At 40.8% G+C, this 25164-nt stretch overlaps 1 protein-coding gene across 7 annotated transcripts in view; it reads right to left on the bottom strand.

Moving 5' to 3' along the window:
* LOC105490094 (ALF transcription elongation factor 3) overlaps positions 1 to 25164 on the bottom strand; it is a 620895-nt gene that overhangs the window by 309376 nt on the left and 286355 nt on the right. For all 7 annotated transcript variants that reach the window (XM_071077266.1, XM_071077269.1, XM_071077264.1 and 4 more), the window contains one exon: positions 3923 to 3970. In XM_071077266.1, the coding sequence (XP_070933367.1) occupies positions 3923 to 3970 (48 nt within the window). The remainder of the gene's footprint in view (positions 1 to 3922; positions 3971 to 25164) is intronic.

The raw sequence follows: 25164 nt of genomic DNA, 5'->3' as shown, positions 1-25164 counted from the left end.
AAAGGCACTCTATGTTATGTGTGTCTTCAACAAATGCCATGTAGAGCTGCCTTGCATAAAACCTGCACATCCTAGATTCCAGCCCTGCACCCCTACCCATTAAGTTGTAAACCAATTTTATTTGCTGAACAAATGTTAATGCCATTCTACGTTAATGGATAATGCTATGAAAAGCACCTAAGTATTACAGCACTGGAACCTTTAAGGATGAAATAGAGTGTAACTTAGAAAACTGCTTGTTACAAACATATGTCAGCCATGAAGGCTTCTAGCCCTGATCGCCCATCCTCACAGAACTCTGTTTTAATTTCTCCCTCAGTTAAGAGAAATTTGCAATAACACACAGATTTATTAGGTCCCAGGATTAAAATGCTCTGAGTAAGGATAAAAAATAATTATATGTTAGAACACAATGTAATATTCAAATGACTTGAAAACAGTCACCTCAGCAAAAATAAGGAGGAGAGAGGAACAAGTTAAAGATGAGGTTGATAACATGGCTATAAAACCTCTGAATTTAAGTGCCTAAATGCATAATTTGGCACTTTCGAATCATAGACAGGTAGAAACGGGAAACCTCCCGTTCACGACGAATTGCCTGAGTGGTTTTGTTAAAGAGCCAGGGGAACGTCTTCATCTAGTAAGTCAGCACGATAGTTAAGAGAGGTTGCTGTGCAAGGCGTCCTCATTAGAATCCCAGCTCTGCCACTTGCTAGCTGTGTGACCTTGGGCAAGTTGTGTCTAACTCATCCTCACTTCAGTTTCCTCATCTGTAAAATGGGAATGTTACCAACGCTGACCTCATGAGGCAGCTGTGAGGGTTAAATCACAGCTTAGAACTGTGCCTCACACACAATGCACGCTCAGTCAACATCAGCTCTTCATCGCCTGGTGGTGGTTACTGTATGAGGGACGCACTGCAATTGGAAAGGGAGCTGAAGGGAAGCTACAGCCTTTCCTCCCGAGAGGTCTCTAAATTCACTGACTGCATTTTCTCTTTTCTCTAGTGTGGCTTTTGCCCCCTCTACTCCACAAAAAGGGCACTCGCAAAGGTCACCAGCAACGTTTCTAGGCTCTCATCCATCGCGTGGTTTTAGATCCTCATCTTTCTCGTCCTCAGAAACTCTGAACACCACTGAGCTTGAATCCCATTCCTTGGATTCCACGACTTTTCACCGTCATAATTTTCCCTCCACGTTTCTTGTCACTCTCTCTCACTTCCACTTGCCAGCCGCTATTCCTTCCCTTGGTCTCTAAAAGTCAGAATTTAGATTCTCACTGTTCCTGGGTCTCTAGTCTCTCTCCAGAAAAATTTACCTATTTCTATGGTGTTATTACCAATGGCATGCTAATTAATCCAAAATGTTGGTCTAACAGCTCAGACCTCTGCTCTGACCTCCTGACCTCCAACAGGTTGTTCTATGTTCTCCGTGGTTTACTCGAATGTCCCAAAGCCACGTCAAACTCACTATGTCTAAAAATGAATTTATGATTTCCACCCTTCCCACAAGCCAGGATCTCCCCTAATGTTTCCCATGGCCGTGAGCGCACCACCAAGCATCTCTGGTCTGGACTCCTGCAACAGCCTCCCACTCCTTCTTGCTTCTCCTTTTCCCCGTGGATCCTCTCTCCATAGCAGCCAGAGTAGTGCATTTAAACTGCTAATGTGATCACATCACTCTGCTCAAATGCTCAGCTGATCTGCATCTTACAGGATCTATGACCTAGCTCCTTCTGCCTCTGCCACTTAGCTTTATCTACCTACTCACCAACCACTCTGGCTTTCCCTCTCCTTGGGGCCACAATCTTGGAGGAAGGCTGGTGTGTGACAGATACACAACAAATACTATGGGCGGTAACCAAGAAGGAGTCCTATGCTTGTGTTTGGAGGTTAAGAGGGGTAGATGATCTTGGAGAATGACTAATGTCAGTGATGCAGGCATAGACAGAAAGCCGTTCCAGGAAACACTGGGAACACTAACGCGATCCCCTAGGAGCTCCCCAGATACCAACTACTACTACTGACACCTTAGGCTGACAAGTAGGGAGAGAGAGTAAAAAGCTCCAGGCTCAACTAGTGCCACCATCATCCCTCTTTCCTCCTTGTCCATCCCACTTCCCCTCCTGACTGCTGCTCATGGGCTAGGAAGAGTGGAATTTGGAGCTCAGCTGCCTCCTGATCCAGCCACCATCTCCACTGCCCTCTTGCACACACATGCAAACTTCAGCCTTGCATATGGACACAAATCAGTGATCCGGTGGGTCCATGTTCTCCCTTTGTTTCAGGGCTCATCTGAAGAGGGTGTGGCACAGGTGCAGCACTGGCGGTGGGAGGGCGGGGAGGGGAGGACTGGGGTGAGGGGACATGAGGCTCTCATCAGCTCTCTTTAGAAAACAATAAGTGTAAAGCTGAATGAGCTATTGATTGTGACACTCAGTTTTATTCAAATTGAATTTTGCTTTACCTAAACTCTATTCTTTTGGTGTGTAAATTACTCAAGTCTTTATTCAAACTTCAAGCCTTGTATGGAAAACAGAATAGGAACATCAAAGGATGGATTTCTTCCATATCCTCAGAAGGGCCAAGACAGAAAAAGAAGGTAGAATTTTTCTACTTAGGGAAACCAAAGAGGGGATTGGTGTGTTCTGGTATTACCTTTTTGCGGACATAAACACCATAACCAATCAAAGGAAAATGGCTTAAAAATGGAATACGTGAACTGCAAACATGAAAGTATGTTGAAAGAGAAAAACAGGAAAAGTTATATCAGCATCTTATGTTGATTGTTCTTTAACTGGAAACAAAGTCCCAGAATAGAGACAATATAGATATAAAATAGACTATGTATTTTATTTAACATATACTTAAATACCAGAAATGAAGCTGCCTGTTTTGACAATTGCTTTCTCTATAAATCTCTGCCAGAAAAAAAAATCATTATGAATTCAACAAATCACACTTCAATTAGTTATTCTGGTCAACGTGCGACTTATTTATGAAATAATGCTTTCCAGAAAGAAAAACATTCTGCTTTTTAAAATCGTTGTGAATGTAAAATTTTAACCCAAGTAATTATATTACTGTAATTCACCAGCATTAAAAAAAAAAGTGTGTAGGATGTCCAAAAGAAAGGACCATATTAAATGAAAATAAAGTTTTTTCTTTTAACAGTGAAATTCCATACCATCTGGCCTAATTTGTCTTGGTGTTTTGCCCAGTGTAGTATCAGCTTTTTGAGAACTATAAATTATTAGGTAACTCCCCTGAAAAAATATGAGTGAAGGAAAATATGGGTTGATGACGACATCCTGATTATGTGTCTGAATATTTGGGAAAACACTGATGTGGCAGAACAGCTCAACCTAAGTCAAGCTGGGCACGAAACTGGTTCAGGGAGGGAACCCGCACTAGCCACAACAGTGATGAAAAGGACAGGCTCGCAGAGGGTGACAGGGCGAATAACATGTGGAACAACAGAGAAATAAGAGCTCCAGATCCTCAACATTACCTCTTTGTCAAGTGCTTCTGATTCCAATTAAGTTTACAGGAAAAATAACCAGGCAACCCCTGCCTGACTCAAAAAAAGTACAGACTATTAAAGGATGCTTTTAAACAGCAGGGTGATAAATGGGGCATCCAAATGCGAGCACCAGCATATTTTTCATCTAAATTCTCTCCTTCTGTCTTCCAGCTGATCACTTTAATAGGGTGTCACCTCAGCCTGTGCAGAGGTGCCCAGAGGGGGTACAGCTGCTAGATTGCTAACAGAAGTGTTGTTTCAAAAACTTATATGACCACTCTCAGAAAACGTACACGTCAAACAACAAACTATGGGCTCCTTTATCATGGAGCCACAGGTTTCCTTCCCATTTAGAGTCTATGTCCCACAGACTGGTAAGATTGTTTAAAGAATTATCTTACCCGGATTATTTCTTCAACACAGCTGTTGGTTTCTCCAGATCTACTCTCCTGAAAGCAAAGAAAAAAAAATTAAGCCTGATGGAATAGATCGATGACCACACAGAAGACATGCAAGATTCCAAATGAGTGGCCCCCCGCGCCAAAAAAAATTCATCGAGTTACAGGTTGAGGGGATGCCTGACCTGGGACTGGCAGACAGGCTCTTTCCCTAACAGCCAGCTCCCATTGTGGCTGCTGCTCCCCCTTCTCCGGCTGGAGCACCACGCACACACCCGAGAGGCTCAACTGTGGCCCCTGAAACCACACCCCTTACCCGGGATGGGCTCCTAGGGGCACAGAACGTGACCTGCAGGTATGAGCTCCATCCACCTTGGGCGCCATTAACGTGCGGAAACTGTGGCCTCCACTACAACAGTGGATCCAATTTATCCACCAAATACACGCAGTGGGCCTACCAAGTACCACAATGAGTGCTGCTGCTTAAGTAAAAGTCTGGTAGTTCCACCGTCCTCAGAGCCTTGGTTTACCGGTTTGATGGGCAGAAAACTGAAAGACCAAAAAGAGAAACATCCTCTGGATGTTGGCCTGGCATGTGGGGCGTCACGTTTGGGTCACTCGTTCTGTCACTCACGCTGCCCTGTGCTGTGCAGATTAAAGAAGTTCCGAGGTGCAGTGGCTTCAGGTCACAGCCGACTCGGGGGAGCATTTTAAGTTCCAGAGATACTACATGTTTCCTGCTGGCTACACAGCCAAGAGCGTAGGATGTGGGTTGGTGGGGACACAGAAGCAGTGGATGCTGGTGAAAGTGCCTACCTGTGGTCTCAGGGAGATCACTTCTCTTGGTCCTACAATTCAAGGATGTCAACCTGAGAGGAGATGTCACTGTGACATCCTGGAATGAGGCTCTTCTCCGCAGTCTCTTCTCCAAGCCCACTCTCCCTTCCTCCTCACTGTTCCCTCTCTACCAGGAACGCTATCTGCACCTTTCCTGGTTTTGCTAGTTAATTTCCTGAATTCATTCCTAGTTAGTTCCTAGTTAAGTCATCCTTCAGACAGCAGCTGATCCACAGCTTCCTCAGAGCAGCCGCCCTGACCCTGGAGTGCTTGCCCACAGCAGCCTCCACTTCTTCAGAGCCCTCGCCACGACTGCAACTCAATAATGAAGTCTCCAGTAATATCTCCTCCCTCTGAAACATCAGCTCCCTGGATTCTGGGGCTCCCTGTCTTCCAGCACCATGCTTCACACAGCATGGGGCACACCCCATAACTATTGGCTGGTGGTAGGTGTATGAAGAAATGAATGAGTTTACTGCCTGCAGTTCTGAGGGGCATGAGGCTCATCAGAATCAGCACTAGGACTTTAAACAATATTACAAAGGCTCTACCAGGGACCGTGCCATCACACTCTCCGTGCCCTGTGTCTGCCAGCTCATTCCTTGTCCTGGGGAAGAACATTTCCTTTGAAATACTCTCCCCTTCACTCGAGTAAGGTGCCAGGGTGAAGGAAGATCCATGAGGCTTGAAAAGGCCCCACACGTGATCGAGACCTTCTCCTACCCAGAATTAAGGGATTTATCCAAGTCTTCTTCCTAGGTCCAGAAAGTTTACACGACTTGCCCAAGGCCACGCAGAGTTACCACATGGTAATCTCTGTCTTAACTTTTTTTTTGAGACCGAGTTTCTCTCTTGTTGCCCAGGCTGGAGTGCAATGGCATGATCTTGACTCATTGCAACCTCATTGCAACCTCAGCCTCCTGGGTTCAAGCAATTCTTCTGTCTCAGTCTCCCAAGTAGCTGGGATTACAGGCTCCCACCACCATGCCCAGCTAATGTTTGTATTTTTAGTAGAGATGGGGTTTCACCATCTTGGCCAGGCTGGTCTCAAACTCCTGACTTCAGGTGATCCACTCGCCTCGACCTCCCAAAGTGTTGGGATTACAGGCATGAGCCACTGTGCCTGGCCTGTTTTAACTTTTTGAGGAACTGTCAAATTGTTTTCCACAATGGCTGTAGCATTTTATATTCCCACCATCAATGTATGAGGGTTCTAATTTCTCCACCTTTTCACCAATACTTGCTATTTTATTCTACTTTATAATAGCTATCCTAGTAGATAAAAAATGGTATCTCATTGTGGCTTTGATCTGCATTTTCTTTTTTTTCTTTTGAGATGGAGTCTCGCTCTGTCACCCAGGCTGGAGTGCAGTGGCATGATCTCGCCTCCCAGCAACCCCTGCCTCCCAGGTTCAAGTGATTCTCTGGCCTCAGCCTCCCGAGTAGATGGAACTACAGGCATGTGTCACGATGCCAGGCTAATTTTTGTATTTTTAGTAGAGATGGGGTTTCACCATGTTAGCCAGGCTGGTCTTGAACTCCTGACCTCGTGATCTGCCCGCCTTGGCCTCCCAAAGTGCTGGGATGACAGGCATGAGCCACTGGATCTGCATTGTCTTAATGACTAATGATGCTGCGCATCTTGTGTTTACTGATCATTTGTTTATCTTCTTTGGAGAAATGTTTATTCAAGTACTTTAACCATGTTGTAATCGGGTTGTCTTTTCATAGTTTTGTTATAGGAGTTCTTTGTATATTCTGGATACCAGACCTTTAGCAGGTATATGATTTACAAATATGTTCTTCCATTGTATGGGTTATTTTTCACGCTCTCGGTAGTGTTCATGGATGCACAAAACTTTAATTTTGATGAAGTCTAATTTATCTGTTTTTTCTTCTGCTGTTCGAGCTTTTGAGTATCATATCTAAGAAAACATTGCTAAATTCAAGCCATGAAAATTTCCCTGTATGTTTATTTTCTTTCAAGAGTTTTACAGACAGTTTTAGCTCTTTCATATAGGTCTTTGATACAATCGTCTGGGAACTTTTAGGTGAAGTTTATTTTCTTGTGGATTATTTGGTGAATTTTCGTTAAAACAGGAATGTTATCTTCTTGCTTCATTCTAGTCTCATCATTAAAAGACCAACAACAAAATGTGCAAGGCACAGCCACCGTTACGAGTAGTGCATGAAGATAACATGCATATCTATCCTTATGAGCCAAGAAAAAGAGTGTTCAACGTCATGACACCAGTGCTTTTACTAATACTTCACACCCTTTCCAATACTCATCCTTCCTTCTGTGTTCCCAAAAGCTTCAGCTGGCCACGCACTTACTACAAGCTTTCACTCCCATTCCCAATTCCTTACCCCGGGACTGCTCTGGAAACACCACCATTCTGACATTCTGATAAAACTAGATCAGAGAACTCTTTTGGAACCTGATCCTCTTCCAGGGAAGCCCGAGGTGACCATCACAAAGGTTATATAGGAAAGTCTCAGTCGGGCCAGGGCTTGATGGTCAATGGAAGAAAGATTTCCTTTGGCGCTCACGGTGGGGATGAGTGGTCTGAATTAGAAAATCTACTGTCAAACCTACAGAATCATTAATCATGTCTCTTATCCTACTTCTAAGTCCCAACCATTTCCTACTGTGTCACATGCTGGCAGGGCAAATGCTGAATTTTCAATGTGCTTTCTGTTTTCTACCCTAAAACAATTAATCAAAAAAATACTTGACCTCAGGTCTTCCTGGTGGAATCACCCAGATATAACAGCATACTAAAAACACTCTTCAGATTAAACTTTGGGTTTGAATCCTTAAAGCTAAGCTTCCCTGAATACCACACTTTTTTTGATGTAGTGTATATAAATGACAGGTTGCTTTTATAACTATCTGTTTTACAATCCTATAAGTTTCAACTATTCTACTCTAATAAGGAAATGCACTGAGAGAGAAATGCAGGATAGATGCCTTATTAGACACTTCTCTCATCACTGGAGACACAGATGTAGGATCTTTACACTAGGTCATCTCTATGGCAGCTCCAACCACAAGCCTTGATGGTCTGGACAGACATCATTCCCTACTAGGAAGGCCCTTTGTAAAGCTAAGGAGGCAGCAGAAATGAGGCCAGGATCGGAGCTTGCAGTGAGCTGAGATCTGGCCACTGCACCCCAGCCTGGGCAACAGAGCGAGACTCCGTCTCAAAAAAAAAAAAAAGAAAAAAAAAAAAGAAAAAGAAATGAGGCCAGGATCAGGGACTTCTAACGACAGTCTCAGGAAGTCCTGGCCTTAAATTACAGCATGGACAGTCTTTGGCAGAGGAGCCTCTTGAGTCTTTTCAGAACCCTGAGAAATGTTCTGGGGACTCAAGAAGAGTACCACATTGGTTTGAATCTCCAGGACCCCACTTAGATTGGAGTGAATCCATGGGCTACAGTATCATAGAAAATCTGAATGGGAAAGAACCTTGGAACTCCTTTCAGGCCAAGTCAGTGACTTTAACAGATGGAGACACCGTGGCTCAGAGAAGTGAAGGGCTCTGTCCAAAAATCATTGTGGCAGCAAGGCACAGTTGAGGCAGAATCCACTCACATTTCAACACCAGCTCGCTGAGTTCTCTACTTATCTCATGCTGTCTCCCTCAGCTCAATCCCTAGAGCTGGCTCATGTTGAGGTAACTTGCATGATCACAGCATGAAAATCCAAAAATGCAGACAGTATTGAGGTAAATTTCCTTCTCCTTTCCATGTGGCAGATTACTCAATGCTTGACCATTGCCTCTCACTAGCTAATCTCCAACACCACACGTGTAGACCAAAGGGGGAAGAGAGGAGAGGGGAAGTAGAGAAAAAAAGTCAAATCTACTACCCATTTGTGACATTAGAAAATAAGGGATAAGGATTTGTGTCCTTAGAATGAGGAGGATGGAATTCCACCTCATCTTCTCCAAATATACAGAAAGGGTAGGTAGATCGATAGGGTTGGGGTTGGGGGATCTGGGGGACCTTTTACCTTCTTGAGGTCTTTCTCAAACCTGGTTTCAGCTGCAGTTGTGTGCTGACTGTGATTATATTTACATTTTGAAAACTTTCCATGTTTATAGACAAGATTAAAATATGCATGTAATTTACGTCTCCAAATTCATGTTTATATTTTTCACAATAAAGTTATTGCTTTCCTTGGAAAGGTACCCACTGAGAAGGAGGGCTGCACAATGCACATTTTAATTACTCTGTATTTTTTCAGGGTTTGTAGCTGTTGTTTCACGCTGAGTTGCTGAGCCGTTGCTCCGTATTTACCCTGACTTTGATGAACCCACCTCATTTTCCTATCATTACATTTTGAAATCTGTCATAACAGTCTCACCTCACTGCACCTCCAACTAAACTTCAATTAAAAGCTAGCAACCCCAGCTGATTCTCCTCCTCTACAGCGCTGTCTATCGTGTGATTTCCCTAAGTCCTACCACTTACATGTACATGCCACACACTGCCAGGAAATGTACAGAACTACACTGTGGGTAAGTATAGCTCAGGGAATAGCCAGGAGCATCCCATCCCCGATGGCGGAAGTCCCTAATGACCACGCCGAGCACAGAATATGGGAAGGAGCAGGGCTTAAGAAAAAAGAGTGTGATCAAATCAGTGGGAAATGGTCTTTCATTGCAGAGACAGGCTGCACACGTCCTCATTTCTGAAAATAGTTTAACTCTTTATCAGACACATTTCAGGCGGGACTTCCATTCTAAAATACTACTACTTTCAAGTCACAATGCCTTTGTTTATCTTCAAGCACTCAAAGACCATCAAGCGTTTAGAAATTGCATATCCCATGTACACTCTTAAACATTCCTGCAGAAATATTTTTAAATCAATCTATTCTTGATTTATCAAAAAACTGACATACAAAAAGTTAGGTATGCCGTCAACACTGCAAAAGCATTGGTGAGGATCTGAGCTCAAATGCAGGGACCATCGTAAGTCCATGGGAAGCCCATCCCTACAACTATGTCTCCTGCCTTACCTTTTAGGATAGGGTCACCTGTGAACAGAGGCAGACAGCCAGTTCTCTCCCAAATTCAGCCTGTCTCACACCTAACCTGCCCCATCCCCTACCATGGGATTCACTCTGCTCCCAAACCCCAAGCTAGAAGCCCAGCTGCCTCTGTTCTCCCTCTGATCCTGCTGTCTACACCATCATCTACATATGTAGATGAGGAAAATGCAGAGGAAAAATACACAAACAGCCAGGGCTTTAACAGAGCATCAAAATAAGATATGCTAGGAAAAAGGAAGAGAAAATACAATTATTATAGTTAGAAGTATTTAATCCATCCCTATTTTTCCTAACAGACAAAGAATACAAAAGCTCAGCTTTAATACTCAATTTAAGGGTCTTTTTAAATTATTGTATCACCAAGGGAAAATAAGTCAACTGTATTCATATCAGCTTACAGAGTTTTTATCATAAACCTAGAAAAACTGAAAATACTCTACTGTTATTTTAAAATCAGGTTAATAATTATATTAGTTGAATATAAACGAAACAGTCAAATCTCAATAGCTCTTCTGTGTAGCAGTAATAAACAGTTTAAAAATATTTTAAAATCCCATCCATAATTTAAGAAAAATAAATAAGGATAACCTCAACAAGAAATGTTTGAGATTTGTTTTTAAAACTTCAGAGTTAGCCAGGCATGATGGTGTCTGTGGTCCCAGCTACTCTGGAGGCTGAGGCAGGAGAATCGCTTGAACCCAGGAGGTGGAGGTTACAGTGAGCCAAGAGTGCGTCACTGCACTCCAGCCTGGATGACAAAGTGAGACTCCATCTCAAAAACAACAACAATAAAAACAAAAAAACAAACAAAACGAAAATAAAAAACTTTCGAATTTTACTGAAAGATACAAAACAAGACCTGAAAGGGACTGAGCTAGACTTCGCAGATACCTCCGAATTCCAGTATATGGTATAAAGTCAAATCAATATATGAACAGGAACAAACCACAAACTACATTAACTTTAAAAAAAGTATTGAGGCAGGTGGGGCGCGGTGGCTCACGCCTGTAATCCCAGCACTTTGGGAGGCCGAGACGGGCAGATCACGAGGGTCAGGAGATCGAGACCATCCTGACTAACCTGGTGAAACCCCATCTCTACTAAAAATACAAAAAAACTAGCCGGGCGAGGTGGCGGGCTTCTGTAGTCCCAGCTACTTGGGAGGCTGAGGCAGGAGAATGGCGTGAACCCAGGAGGTGGAGCTTGTGGTAAGCCGAGATCCAGCCACTGCACTCCAGCCTGGGCGACAGAGCGAGACTCCACCTCAAAAAAAAAAAAAACAAAAAAAACCAAAAAAAAGTATTGAGGCAAAATTCAAGTAACATAAAATTTACCATTTTAAAGTAAACAATTCAGGGGCATTTAATACATTCACAATGTTGTAAACCATAATCACCTCTATTTGGTTCTGAACTATTTCCACTGTTTCAGAGTAAACCCTGTACACAATGAGTACATTCCCCATTCCCCAACAATATAAGAACTTTCTCTTTCTTTTTTTTTTTTTTTTGAGACGGAGTCTTGCTCTGTCTCCCAGGATAGAGCATAGCGGTGCCATCTCGGCTCACTGCAACCTCTGCCTCCCGGGTTCAAGTGATTCTCCTGCCTCAGCCTCCTGAGCAGTTGGGATTACAGGCATGCATTACCATGTCCTAATTTTTGTATTTTTAGTAGAGATGGTGTTTCACCATGTTGGCCAGGCTGGTCTCAAACTCTTGACTTCAGGTGATCTGCCCGCCTCGGCCTCCCAGAGCGCTGGGATTCCAGGCATGAGCCACTGTACCTGGCCTACTTTTTACGATGGTTTTGCTGTATTAAAACATTTTACACTGCACTGAAAAGAAGAAAATGAGAAAATGTTCATGGGTGCCATCTGCTTGTATTGGTAGATTTTCCAGTGGATGTGCTGCCTCTCGTTTACGTATTTCTGACCAGTTCCTAGCAGAGAACTCAGTACAACAGAGCAGGCATTCGATTATATTTGTTGAATGAATAAATAAATTAGTAGCCAATACACTAAAAAAAAAAAAAAAAAAAAAAAAAGACTATTTACAAAATGAAAGTCCTAAACTTAAGAATAACGCTGGTTATGGACATTACAAATAAATGTCTTTGCTTTATCCAAAAACTACAACAGCAGCAAACCACCAATGTTCTAAATTCTTAGAACACCAACATTTATTTACTTCATTAAAATTAGACTTATATCCATTAAGTACAGAAACCATTAGTAAGTCATTTGACTTCCCTAATTCCCACATTGGTACCTGTAAATTAGAGAGTAAGTATTAACCTTCTATTAGCAGACAATATTGTTAAAGAGCTAATAATTTTCTATCAGATATTTAGCAACAGGACGAGGTGTTTCAATTATGTTATTATATTTGTGAACTGAAATTAGCGATCTGAATCAGAACTTGTAGTTAAAAGCGTATTTGGTTTTCAGAAAGTTAAGTGGTCTGTCAGTGTGCTGACGATGTCAAGAACCTATTGATGGCACAAAGAGATGAGAGATGAGAAGCAGAGGCAGTGATTTCATATCCTGATCACTAATTGATATCGAGTGCTTATCCACAGGGTCATGTCTCAAAAAAGTGCCGCAGTACTGTCTACTGAGGTCGTCTTCCACACTGCTCTGTCAACACTGGGAGAAGAAACCATGTTACAGGGCTTCCCACTTGCAATTTGACATTGACGAGAATACTTTAAGATTTCTGTGTTCTTTCGCCTAAAACCCTGTAGTCATTAATTTTACCAAGAAGATCACACAGGTTCAGGCAGGAGTGACAATGCCGAAGTCATTTAACTCTCACATTACAGGCAAACTTCAGTGAGACTTTGTACATGTACCATTTCCTCTTGACCATTTTCCTGAATCTTTAATTTAATTAATTAATTAATTAATTTATTTATTTATTTATTTTGAGACACAGTCTTGCTCTGTCGCCCAGGCTGGAGTGCAGTGGTGCCATCTCGGCTCACTGCAAGCTCCGCCTCCCAGGTTCATGCCATTCTCCTGCGTCAGCCTACTGAGTAGCTGGGACTACAGGCACCCGCCACCACGCCTGGCTAATTTTTTTGTATTTTTAGTAGAGACGGGGTTTCACCGTGTTAGCCAGGATGGTCTCGATCCCCTGACCTCGTGATCCGTGCACCTTGGCCTCCCAAAGTGCTGGGATTACAGGCGTGAGCCACTGCACCCGGCCTGTTTATTTATTTTTGAGACAGAGTTTGGCTCTTGTTGCCCAGGCTGGAGTGCAATGGGGTGATCTCGGCTCACTGCAACCTCCGCCTCCCGGGTTCAAATGATTTGCCTGCCCCAGCCTCCTGAGTAGCTGGGATTATAGGCACACACCACCACGCCCGGTTAATTTTTGTATTTTTAGTAGAGATGAGGTTTCACCATGTTGACCACGTTGGTCTCGAACTCCTGACCTCAGGTGATCCGCCCGCCTCGGCCTCCCAAAGTGCTGGGATTACAGGCGTAAGCCACTGCGCCTGGGCGAACATTTTCCTGATTCTTTATATAATTCCATTTATGTAATCTAATATTCTTTTTTTAAGGGATGGTAGGAAATGTACATGAAAACACATCTGATTATCACTTATTTTCAGTTTTCTAATCATGAAATTCTGAACACAAAAGCTTGCAAGACAAACAGAGTAATCTAACGTGGCTGAAGAAACTAACCATTTAAAGATCCTACTTAGCACCGCTCTAATTTGTGTCCCATAGTAAGATGGATAATCAATTCCCTTTTAGCCATGAATGGAAATGACCACTGCAAATGGCAAAAGTGCTGCTGCGTATTTGACGATATTCTATTTGGCACATTATATTAATTTTATTTAAGCATTTTGCTAAAAGACGTAAAGAGCAGACTCACAAATCACCCTTTCTATGTCACGTTCTTTATGGATCTTTCTCTCCATTATCATCTGACCTTCCGAACGAGGTCTCAGCTCTTCCCAATCCTCAGAACAGAGCTCATTCTGCATACTCAGCATTGGCCATTTCTATGTATGCTCTCTGAGGTGATATGCTGGAAATAAATGCTGAATAAATAAATCCAGCTGAAATCAGCCAGAGCACAGGAGAGAAGGCTTATCTGAGAGGTGGAAGCAGGTAGCACTGGAAAACATGAGTGAGAAACTGGCACTTTTATTTTTGTTGGCTGTTGAGGAATTTTTCAATACTCCAAGTTTTATATTTTTAAATCAATCTACCTACAATACCCTAAAGATTTTCTTTTTTTAAAAATTTACGAACATTTATAGCATTTTCATTCTTTTAAAAATTATTATTATTATTATTATTATTATTATTATTATTATTTTTGGAAACAGTTTCACTCATTGGCCAGGCTGGAATGCAATAGCATGATCTTGGCTCACTGCAACCTCCGCCTCCTGGGTTCAAGCAATGCTCCCACCTCAGCCTCCAGAGTAGTTGGGATTACAGGCACCTGCCACCATGCCCAGCTAATTTTTGTATTTTTGGGAGAAGCGGGGTTTCACCATGTTGGCCAGGCTGGTCTCGAACTCCTGACCTTTGGCTCATGCCTGTAATCCCAGCACTTTGGGAGGCTGAGGCGGTTGCGTTTTCATTCTTTATTCTACTGGTGTAGCTTTACTGTTAGTCTTGGAAAACAGTTGCAGGATATGAAGAGAGCTATTATAGTAGCAATCTGTTTTATCTTTTCCCTTCTACTCCCATAAAATGTTCAGATCCTTGAAAAACAAGGCGTGTGTCCCAGTAAAAGGCAGAGTGAGTCCTTCTGCTTGTAGAACTTGGGGTATACGGGGCTGAACTCAGATGTTAATCCTCACATGTGTCCCCTCTCCTTTTTCAGAGCCGGCTTCAGAACGTCTCAGCAGTGACTGCTGACCATGGAATTTTCACGTAAAACATCACCAGCTAAAGTTAGCCCCAGGTGATCCTGCTCAGCAACTCAGAAGGGAAGGGAGCTTCAGAACTGCTTTCTATCATCATTCCAAAACCTCTGGGTAGGACCCAAGGAGAAGACAATCTGTATCTTGACGCACACACTAGTATTAGAAAACTCCATGGTATTGTAATCCAAAGGGAGAAAAAAATGGTTATACAAAAGGGTCAATAAGAAATAGACATCAGAGGCCAGGTGCGGTGGCTTATGCCTGTAATCCCAGCACTTTGGAAGGCCAACGTGGGAGGATCACCTGAGGTCAGGAGTTCAAGACCAGCAAACATGCTGAAATCCTGTCTCTACTAAAATTAGCTGGGCATGGTGGTGTGTGCCAGTAATCCAAGCTACCTGGGAGGCTGAGGTGGGAGAATCGCTTAAACCTGGGAGGCACAGGTTACTGTGAGCCAAGGTCATGCTGGTGCACTCCAGTCTGAGTGACAGAGCCAGACTCTGTCAAAAAAAAAAAAAAAAAGACATCACATGTAAAATATGCTCAGATTATTCCGGCATGATTCTATTTGGACAGAATGCAGGACATCCCCTCTTCAATGCCACCTAACACCGTGTGTGAGATCCTCCAAGTACAGGGAAGGGCTGGAAAGAAAACCACGTGCTTAGGTCACTTTTTGGCTTCACAACCTTTGGCTTCTCTCAAGAGAATATTAGAGTATAGAACTGATCATAAGGCAAATTTCTGCACCAACAACTTACCTTTCCAATAGAGAAAAGTTTGTGTTTACTGAATACAAAATAAATTAACTAAAAAGGCTTGTAATCCAACTAAAACACACCCAGGATGATGTTGGAACAATCTAACAAAAAAAATGACGTAACAAAATGTTGTGATAAACACCCATAAGAGCAGTCAAAATTAAGTCAGTAAGTGTCAATGAAAAATTGTCATGGTTATTTTCTATCTAATGCCATGACTTAAAGGCTTACAGAAAAATAAAATAAAAATCGTTCAGTTATCTCTCAAATCTCCTCTCCAATCATGCTAAGGAATAATAATGTGCTTGATTATGGATGTGATTTCTAGCACTGGGAAAATAGATGGGTTTTAGAAACTACTTCCATTAGGCTAAAAAAAAGAGGACACTTGGAAACATAGCAATAGCAAAGGAGTAAATGATACAGACTATTTAATGTAACATGCAACCAAATGGGGGACATGGAAAATCTGCAAGGTAGTCTAAAAAGTGAATGTAAGAAAAGGCTGGCTACTGCTTAGGCAGATGGTGTAGTGTGAAATGGTACAAAATCAATGGATGACAGAGAAAAGCATGATTCCACTTCTGCCTCGCTTCTGCCTGCGCACCATAAACCATCCTCAAAGTTACAAGCAGAACGAATTAAGAGAGGGCGCACCCCAGTTAGGTGGCAATAGTAAGAGAATGTTTTAAGCACTTTACATGGCAGCCCCAGAGAAAACAGCACCCATGGCATTGGAGGGACAGGCAGATACAGTCACAGAACAACTCTCTAAAAGAAACCACAGCCGGGGAAAGCAAATGTCCTAGCTCTTCCCTAAGATAGCATCCCCAAATTGCAGACTAATTTGTTGTTGGGTCCCCAAAATCACCAGAGGCTGTGTGGTGCAGTAGGTAGGAACATGGGCCTTTGCAAACCCAATTCTGCCATTAGCTACATGTGTCCCCACAGTGGGGGCATCATCTGATTTCTCTAGACCATATGTTTTTCGTTTGTAGAACTGAGACAGTAACAGCACCTACCAAATGTGAGGGCTAAAAATGAGGCAACGCATATAAAGCATTTACAAGGTGTCTACTACACAACAGCTGATCAGTATAGAAATACAATTATTTTATTTTAGAATTACACAGAAAGTATTTTCGTATTTAGAAAAGAAAGCAATGATTACTAGGAGGCAACAAGAGGTCACAAGAACCAGATGATGATATCCCTACCATTTTCCTCTGGTTTTGAATATAATGTGTTTAGATTTCTGCAAGATTGATTTCCCAGTGGGTAGAAGGACATGATGGATTGGTTGCTCATATAGCTGGACGGACTGGTCGCTAATTGAACAGCCATGCCTAAGAAGTATTGTTCAACATACTTTACCGTGTGCTTACTGTGTTTCTGGCATGTCCTATATGCTAGGGATTCATAAGTGAGTAAGACAGACAAAAATTCCTATCCTCATGGAGTTTATATTGTAATGAAATATAAACAGTAAAATAATAAATAAATTATACCATATAGTAGAATATGAAATGTTATGGGGAAAAATTAGACCAGGGTAAGAGTTTGGGAGTGTGGGATGGGGTTTTATGCTTGTAATCTGTCTGTTAAATAAACATGCTATCTGACAACCAAGACACAGTATAAGCCCCAGGCTGTTAGCCTCCTCCCCTCTTCCTACCTATAAACCTATAGTATTTTTTCCCTTCCACTATGAGAACTTCATTACTCTGAGTCTTAACTGCGTGTTTAATGTTTACCTGTCACTAAGCTGAAAGCTCCAGAGTCTAGGGACAACAGCAAGACCGAGGAAGGGTCTCAGCATTTGAGGAACGGCGGAAGAAAGTGTCACGGGAAGGAGAATCAAATGAACCACACTGGACGCCTCATGTTTGTAAAGGATATTGTTATTTATGGGACAGGGTTCAAACTCATTCTGGGTCATTCCAGACACAGGAGTTTGAACGAATGGGGGAAAGTCCAGGGATGATTCCAGCTTCCCAAAAGTTCTTTTTCACACTTAGAATAATCTACAAAGAAAGTAAGTATGATTGATTCCATGTTCAATCGGAAGTCAAATGACTGAGTGGAAGTTACTCATTAACCTGCACTTCTAAAATGTAAGATTCTAACTTTAAGACTCTAATTCTGGTCATTTCCAACACATTTTTTATTAATAAAATGTTGAATGGTAGATTTCTGTATCTTCTGGGTTAGTGTAGTAGTAAGTCTATGAGTTCTTTGTTAAGAAAATCCATACAGAGAATACAAAGACTATTCTAAAAGTACCAATCTAAAACTATGAAATAAGAGTAATTATAGTAGCCAACAAATTAAATGGATTAATTGGGTAGAGATTTGAGAGATTATAATTAATGATAAATCAATAAAGTATTCAACATGAAAATCTATTACAACCCTGTTTATGTTATTTAACTTCAAGCATTCAGTTCTGTATGCTTATAATTAGCAAGCTATAAAAGATGCCATCCACAAAAACATAATGAGAAGAACTGTTTATAATAATTAAGATTCATATGCACAGAGAGAAGGGTTCACACAGCTACAGGTTGCAGCAAACAAAGGGTTAAGCTCATTATTGAGGAAAATACTACATTTAGGCAGCATTTATTAGACACTTAACCCTATCAGGCAGAGCCCTGCTTGGAAAATACATCATCAACAATGCTTCTTACAAGATAGGCGAGATTTTCCAATGTGAGGTAGCAAGTACCGGGAGTCCATGACATTCTGTAACTTTGCTAGGCTTGACTCATCCAACTGTGTTAGTAATAATTAAACTCTAGCTGATGGCTTTTATGTTCTCTTCCTGGTTTCTCAAGTCTTCCCTGCACTGATGTTTTATTAAAAATATATTGTGTATTGTGAAGGCCAGTAGAGAAAAAAGTTTACATTTTCCCTTTCCGTCTCTGGGCTGGAGTCTGCCTTCTCTAGCACTTTGTCTCATACTCTAAGCACTGTTTGAGGCTTCTCATGGGCTTGCCAGTGGCAAAATCGACGCTCAGAGGTGGGAAACATAAACCCACAGTACAAAGACCCTCGCTTTTTAGATCCTTTTGTAATTCTGGCTTTAGAAAAATCAAAGTTTTCATTCAGCAGAGAAGCAGCTTCTTCCCCCTTTCATAGAAACTCTAATATCTACAAAGACCCACTCAGTGAAGCCTAAAATGCTTTCTAGACACATAATTGTAGCAATAAAAGTGTGTCTTCACCTCCCACTGTACCTCTGAGTTGATAGATACAATTTGTTACTCCATTGACAACCCGCCAACGCTTCACAATCATTAGAGTCAATGGTCCTTTTCTAGATATAGCATAATGTAACCTTCAATATTAACGTGGTTTTTTTTCCCCCATCGGTGCAGGCCTAAGACAGAACAACTCTAAGACTAGTCCCAGCCTGAAGTCACAGAGATCTTTAATGCAGGCCACGGGCAGGACAGCAATGATCAAGGAAGGGTAAACTCTAACACATATGAATTGGTAACCCAGCCAACAGCCACTGTGTGGCCTGGTCCATTAACTGCCCTCTGAGCCAAGCAGGCACCCCAGCAGTCCTCGTTTAAAAAGGACAAAATAAAGGAATCTTAATAGAGAGATTGGGGGGCTTATTTTTCACGATCACATGCCTTTAAAGGATAGTCCTGGAGTCAGCTCTGATCAATACAGCCTCTCCTGCTTCCTGCTTTCAATCTGTTAAGCAAGAAAATGCTTTTCTGTTGGCACTAATCCCACTGTGCCCCCAAAGAAGAGAAAAAAAAAAAACCTCCCGAGAGACTGTCTATTTAATATCCACACAGTCGGTTTTTAGAAAAACAAAACAAAACAAAAAGCCCAAGGAAATGAAGACGATCAGAACACTCCTGGAAAAACCCTCCTGAAAACTTGCCTGAGTAAAAGAAAAGTCAAAAGACTACAGAAAGAAATGATGTCCAGGGAGCTCATAATCTGCTTGTGGCAGAATTCTAGTTTCTAGAAAGTCACAGATTAATAAATTCATGTGCTCATTCATTCATTCACAGATGACCGCTGGGCACCAATGCTGTGCCACCAGGGATACCATGGTGAACAAAAGCCGTAGGGCCTACCTCTAAGGGAGCTGCACATTTTACAGGGGAGCAGGCAAAAAATAAACACCACAATTTTAGATAGTGACAGGTACTTGCAAACAAAGTAAATAGTGTGACGTAAAAAGGCTGGTCTGAGCATGACGATTCCTTTCAGCATGAAGCTTCCCTCAGATCCCAAGGTATAATGAGGACTTTTAGTCCTTTGGATGGAAGTTCTAAGATGAGAGACTATATTAATCATCATAGGTGTAAAAGCCAAAAATACAACAATGTAAATTTCAAATGAAGAAGGAATATACAATCTCAATTTCTACCACATCCCCAAGACCCTTGGAAGAACCTATTTATAGCTTTATCGCAGCCATTCTGAAAAGGTAGAGAAAAAAACATCACAGGTTTTTGAAAAGAAATTTTGCAAATAACATGGCAGTATTGCAAAATGCAAATGGAAATGCTGCTGAGCCATCTGCTCAATATTACAGCAACATTGGGAAAAGGCTCTGAAAGAAATGATGTTTGAAATCATTAAAAAAATAACATGTCAAGTTTAAAATACTCAAGAATCTTAAAACCAGCATCAACACATTCAGCAACCATATGGCCCTACAGCAGGTTAAAAAAATAATCGCCCTGCTTGCAATTTCTACTTCAACCCAATGGTTTCTAAAACATGTTTCTTTTTCCCATTTGAGTACCTTTTCTTTCCATTGAATTTCTTGGTGTTTACAGTTACTTGAATTATACCTGGAGCATAATTTTTGTTTCACCCTTTCCGAAGTAGAAATAAGATAGTAAGGAAGATTAAAAGTAACATGTTCAAGAAGAAGGAATGTGCAGATGACTCTGTATAAATTGTTGAACACATCTTGTTTTAGGTTTATTGATTTCTCCATCCTGATCTCACAGTCTCAGTAATAACTGCTAATCTCATCGAGTATTGTAATTTCCCAGGCACTCTGCTAAGTGCTTTATAGTCATTATATCATTCAATCACCACAAATTTATAAAGTAGATGCTGTTATTAACTGCATTTTCTAGATGCGAAATTTCCTCAAGGTCATACAGGTAGCATGTGGCAGGGCCACAGTCCAAACAATTGTGTGAGCCACGTCTGTGCTCTTAACTGCTATTATATGCAACGATTCAGTGTTCAGATGTTTGTGTTGACGTCTCAAGGTTAAAAAATGAGCAATATAGATTTCAGGGTAGAATTAGCTCCCTTGTCTCATCAAAAAGAGAATCTTGGAGAAGTGTTTTAAACTAAACTCTAAACCAGTGGTGTCCAATCTTTTGGCTTCCCTGGGCCACACTGGAAGAAGAATTTTCTTGGGCCACACATAAAATACATGAACACTAATGATAGCTGATGAGCTAAAAAAAAAAAAAAAACCACAGAAATATCTCATAAGGTTTTAAGAAAGTTTACAAATGTGTGCTGGGCTGCATTCAAAGCTGTCCTGGGTCGCATACAGCCTGCAGGCCATGGGTTGGACAAGCCTGCTCTAAACAACAGAATTAGATGTCTAAAGAAAAATTACTGCAGAAACAGAAGACAGAGAGTCAAAGAGTTGGGAAAACCAGGAGCAAATGGAAGAAACTGAGTGAGTTAACACCATCAGCAGGGTTTTAGAAGATTAAGATCAGAAAAATTTACCCTGCTCCCCACAAGAGGTCAGAGACCCAACATGTCAGCCTGACTTTCAAAATGACCTTGACAAAACCATCAGTTCCAGGGCCTTCAGCAGATGATATGCCCTACTGCATAACAAAAAGCACCTACCTCCAGGTAAGTAACTATTGCAACTATAGCAGCAGGGTTTCTGTCTGAGTAAACTTTCCAGCATTTATCTGAGGATAGGCCAATGGCACCTAACACAGTGCCTGACCAGCACTGCAGAGACGTGTATTCAGCAAATTCAGTGAAGAGTTTGTGACACAGAAAAGTGACACACTTTTCAATATGTGACACAGAAAAGTGATCTGAAATGGGTTGCTTTATTGTTCAAAACTCATAAGCCAATACCAATGTTTGGTAAAAATTACAAAATTTGGCCAGGTGCAGTGGCTCATGCCTGTAAACCCAAGGCTTTGGGAGGCTGAGGTGGAAGGATGGCTTGAGGCCAAGACTGAGACCACCTGGGTAACATAGCAAGCTCCCATCTCTACAAAAACATAATAATTTTTTAAATTACAAAATTTATAAAGGCCCAGAGAATTACAAATTTATAATGAAAATCCTTGGTGTTTCAAATGAATTAAAAAAGTAGTTTCATTCAACTTACTAGCTTCACATAGTCCCTTGTGGATGGAGTGGGAACTCAATACATGATTACTGATAGCAGTATTAATTCACATATAAAAATATTACATCGGGCTGGGCGTGGTGGCTCACGCCTGTAATCCCACCACTTTGGGAGGCCAAGGGGGGTGGATCACCTGAGGTCAGGAGTTCAAGACCAGCCTGACCAACATGGAGAAACCCCGTCTCTACTAAAAATACAAAATCAGCCAGGCATGGTGGCACATGCCTGTAATCCCAGCTACTTGGGAGGCTGAGGCAGGAGAATCACTTGAACCCAGGAGGCGGAGGTTGCGGTGAGCTGAGACTGCGCCACTGCACTCCAGCCTGGGCAAAAAGAGCGAAACTCTGTCTCAAAAAAAAAAAAAAATTACATCGAATGGTCAGTGTCTGGTGCATGCATTTTAAATGCTGAAGTTGTTTTTGTATCTGGATCATAAGAAGACTTTTTAAAATTATAAAGCATATTTAAACGTGATGATTAGTTTAGAATGGACCTGAGGGAAGTCAGGCAGTAGGACTATCTGCCAAACATGTAAATTCTCAAAATGTAGAGATATAAATGAAGTTATAAATGTAACACTATCAATAGCAAAAAAAAAAAAAAAAAAAAAAAAGACAAGGAATAAATGAGCATTACTGATGCACATGGCCTCATGCAATGGTCTCAGTGCAGAACTTTATTTGGTCTTATGAAATACTTTCCCAAAACTTCCACTTGGCATTCCTCTGTCTGCTGCTTTTGCCTAACGATCTTATCTCCTGACTGATTAGCTATCTTGTCTGTCTTTAGCAACCCTTTAAATCTCATGCAGCCAAAAGTTATAAATAAAACAAAGCGAATAAACCACAACTTGGGTAAAACAAACCAGTGTGATAAGCAGTTGTGAAGTTACAGACTGATCACAGAAAAATCCATGTAAACAAATCCACTAAACACACAGTCATGAATTACAGCTCACAACCTCCCATCACTTCTGCCTTCTGTTCTCTAATTTGGGGTGCTTGGTAAATCTCTGGTCTAGAGTGGCATCTTATTTTTGCAATCCTTGGCTGTAGGTAGAGCTTGGCCTCTTCTCCACTCATCAGGAAGTGTTGAAAACAAAGACGCTAAGGTTTAGAGTGTCATAACTGGAAATATGAAAGGCATTTTGCAATATTACCAAAAACTTGAAATGAAGGTTAAGAAATAGATCTGCATATAATGATCCATTTATTTTTGATGAAAATGATTTGTCAAAAGGTAACTCAGTGAGGAAAAGGTAATGTTTTCAAAAATGGTTCTAGAACAACTGGCTATCCATATGCAAATAGATGAACCTTGAACCTTGCCCCACAGCACGTAATTAAATCGTCTCAAACTGGATCTCAGACCTAAATATAAGAGCCAAAATGCAAAATTTCTAGAAGAGTAAACATGGGTGAAAATCTTAATGACTTTGGGGTTAGGAAAATATTTCCCAAATAAGACACAAAAACACAAACTACAAAAAAATCGTTAAAATTAAAAACTTTTATTCTTCAAAAAACTGTAAAAAAAAGGAAGAGATAAAGGGTAAAGGGTTTCTTTTGGGTGTGATGGAAATGTTTGAAAATTGATTGTGGTGGTGGTTGTGTAAGTCTGAATACAGTAAAAACACTGAATTGTACACTTTAAATTAGCGAATGGTAGGATGTGTGAGTTATGTCTTATAAAGCTGTCACAAAAAAATTAAGAGAATACACAGTCTGGAAGAAAATATTTGCAAAACATATATTTGGCAGAAGGTTTGTAACCAGACTTTAAAACTCTTAGAGCTCACTAAGAAGACCATCACGTCAATAAAATGAGAGCAAAAAAACACCTGGATGGGGTATGTCAAAAGGACAGATAGTCAATAGAAGGAATTCTAATGGCTAAAGCTTAGAACAAGAAAATAATTAAACAAAGTAGCATTGGATTATAAGGTGAAGTATTAAAAGAATGTTCATGATCCTATATTGATATAAATGAATGCCCAAATAAAAAAATAGGATAGGACAGATAAATATCTTGTGCATAAGAATTAAAATAATTTACGTAGCTACTCTGCCCTGAAGAAGGTGGAGCGTAACTCCCCACTCCTTAAGTCTGTCTGAGCTGCCAATAGTGACTTCTTTCCAACAAATATAGCATGGAAGGAGGGAAAAAGGATAACTCTGTAGTGGAGAAACCTGGCAAACACTGCCTCCGCCAAGTAATTAAAGTCAATGTCAGCTGTGCTAAGTCATGTTGATAGTATGTAGACCTGACATGATGTGCTTGGACTGGCACTCTGCCTGTGTGGTCTTCCTCCCTAAAACCCATAATCCCAGCCTAAACATAAGAAAAACATCAGACAAAGCCAAATTGAGGGGTAGTCTATAAATGTCAGACCAATATTCCTTAAAACTCAAGGTCATCAAAAATAAGGGAAGTCTGAAAAACTGTCACAATCTATAGAAGTCTAAGAAGATATGACAACAAAATGTGTGTTATCCTAGATGAAATTCTAGAATAAGAAAGACGTTAGGTAAAAACTAAGCAAATCTGAATAAAATATTGACTTTAGTTAATAATAATGTATCAATATTTGTTCCTTTGTTGTAATAAATACGCAATACTAATATAAAATGTTAACAATATGATTTAAACAAGAACCAGAATTTTATTACACAATATTCAAAATGTCCAAGACATAATCCAAAATTACTAGGCATACAAAGAATCAGGAAAAATATGAACTCACATGAGGAGAGACAATAGATGCCAAAAGTGAGATCATTCAGATATTGAAGTTAGCAAATTCACTGAATTGTCCATTTAAAATTGGTGGATTTTATTACACATAATTATGCCTCCAAAAAAATAAACAAAAAAGGAGTAAAAATTTTAAGAGTACAGATAACATTGAAATATTACATTAGAAGTAGTTTAGCTTGAGAGTGAGACAAATTGATTCTTATGGACTATTCTGCAACTCAATAACCACTATTCATACCATTATTTCTTAGATAAGTCACGTTTTAAGTTTCAAACAATCAGCTTACAAAAAACTTGGCACCTAATCCTTTCTTAAATGGATGGCCAACCATTTCAGAAAATGTTGAACTGCAGAAACCCCATCTTAAACCCAGGAACATGAGACTTCTGATTATTTGGGTATTAAATTATATATAAATATGTCAATGTTATTCATATCTCTCAAAGGATTTTGGACATAGTCAATTTGGAAGAAAGGTAGGATTTTAGAAACCTCTCTAAAATGATGACTTGGCTGACATGGGGCATATAGGAGAGAACTATT

This window comes from Macaca nemestrina, chromosome 13 (assembly GCF_043159975.1).
Source record: "Macaca nemestrina isolate mMacNem1 chromosome 13, mMacNem.hap1, whole genome shotgun sequence".
Classification (NCBI taxonomy): Eukaryota; Metazoa; Chordata; class Mammalia; order Primates; family Cercopithecidae; genus Macaca; species Macaca nemestrina.
This window is presented reverse-complemented; position numbering and strand designations above follow the sequence as displayed.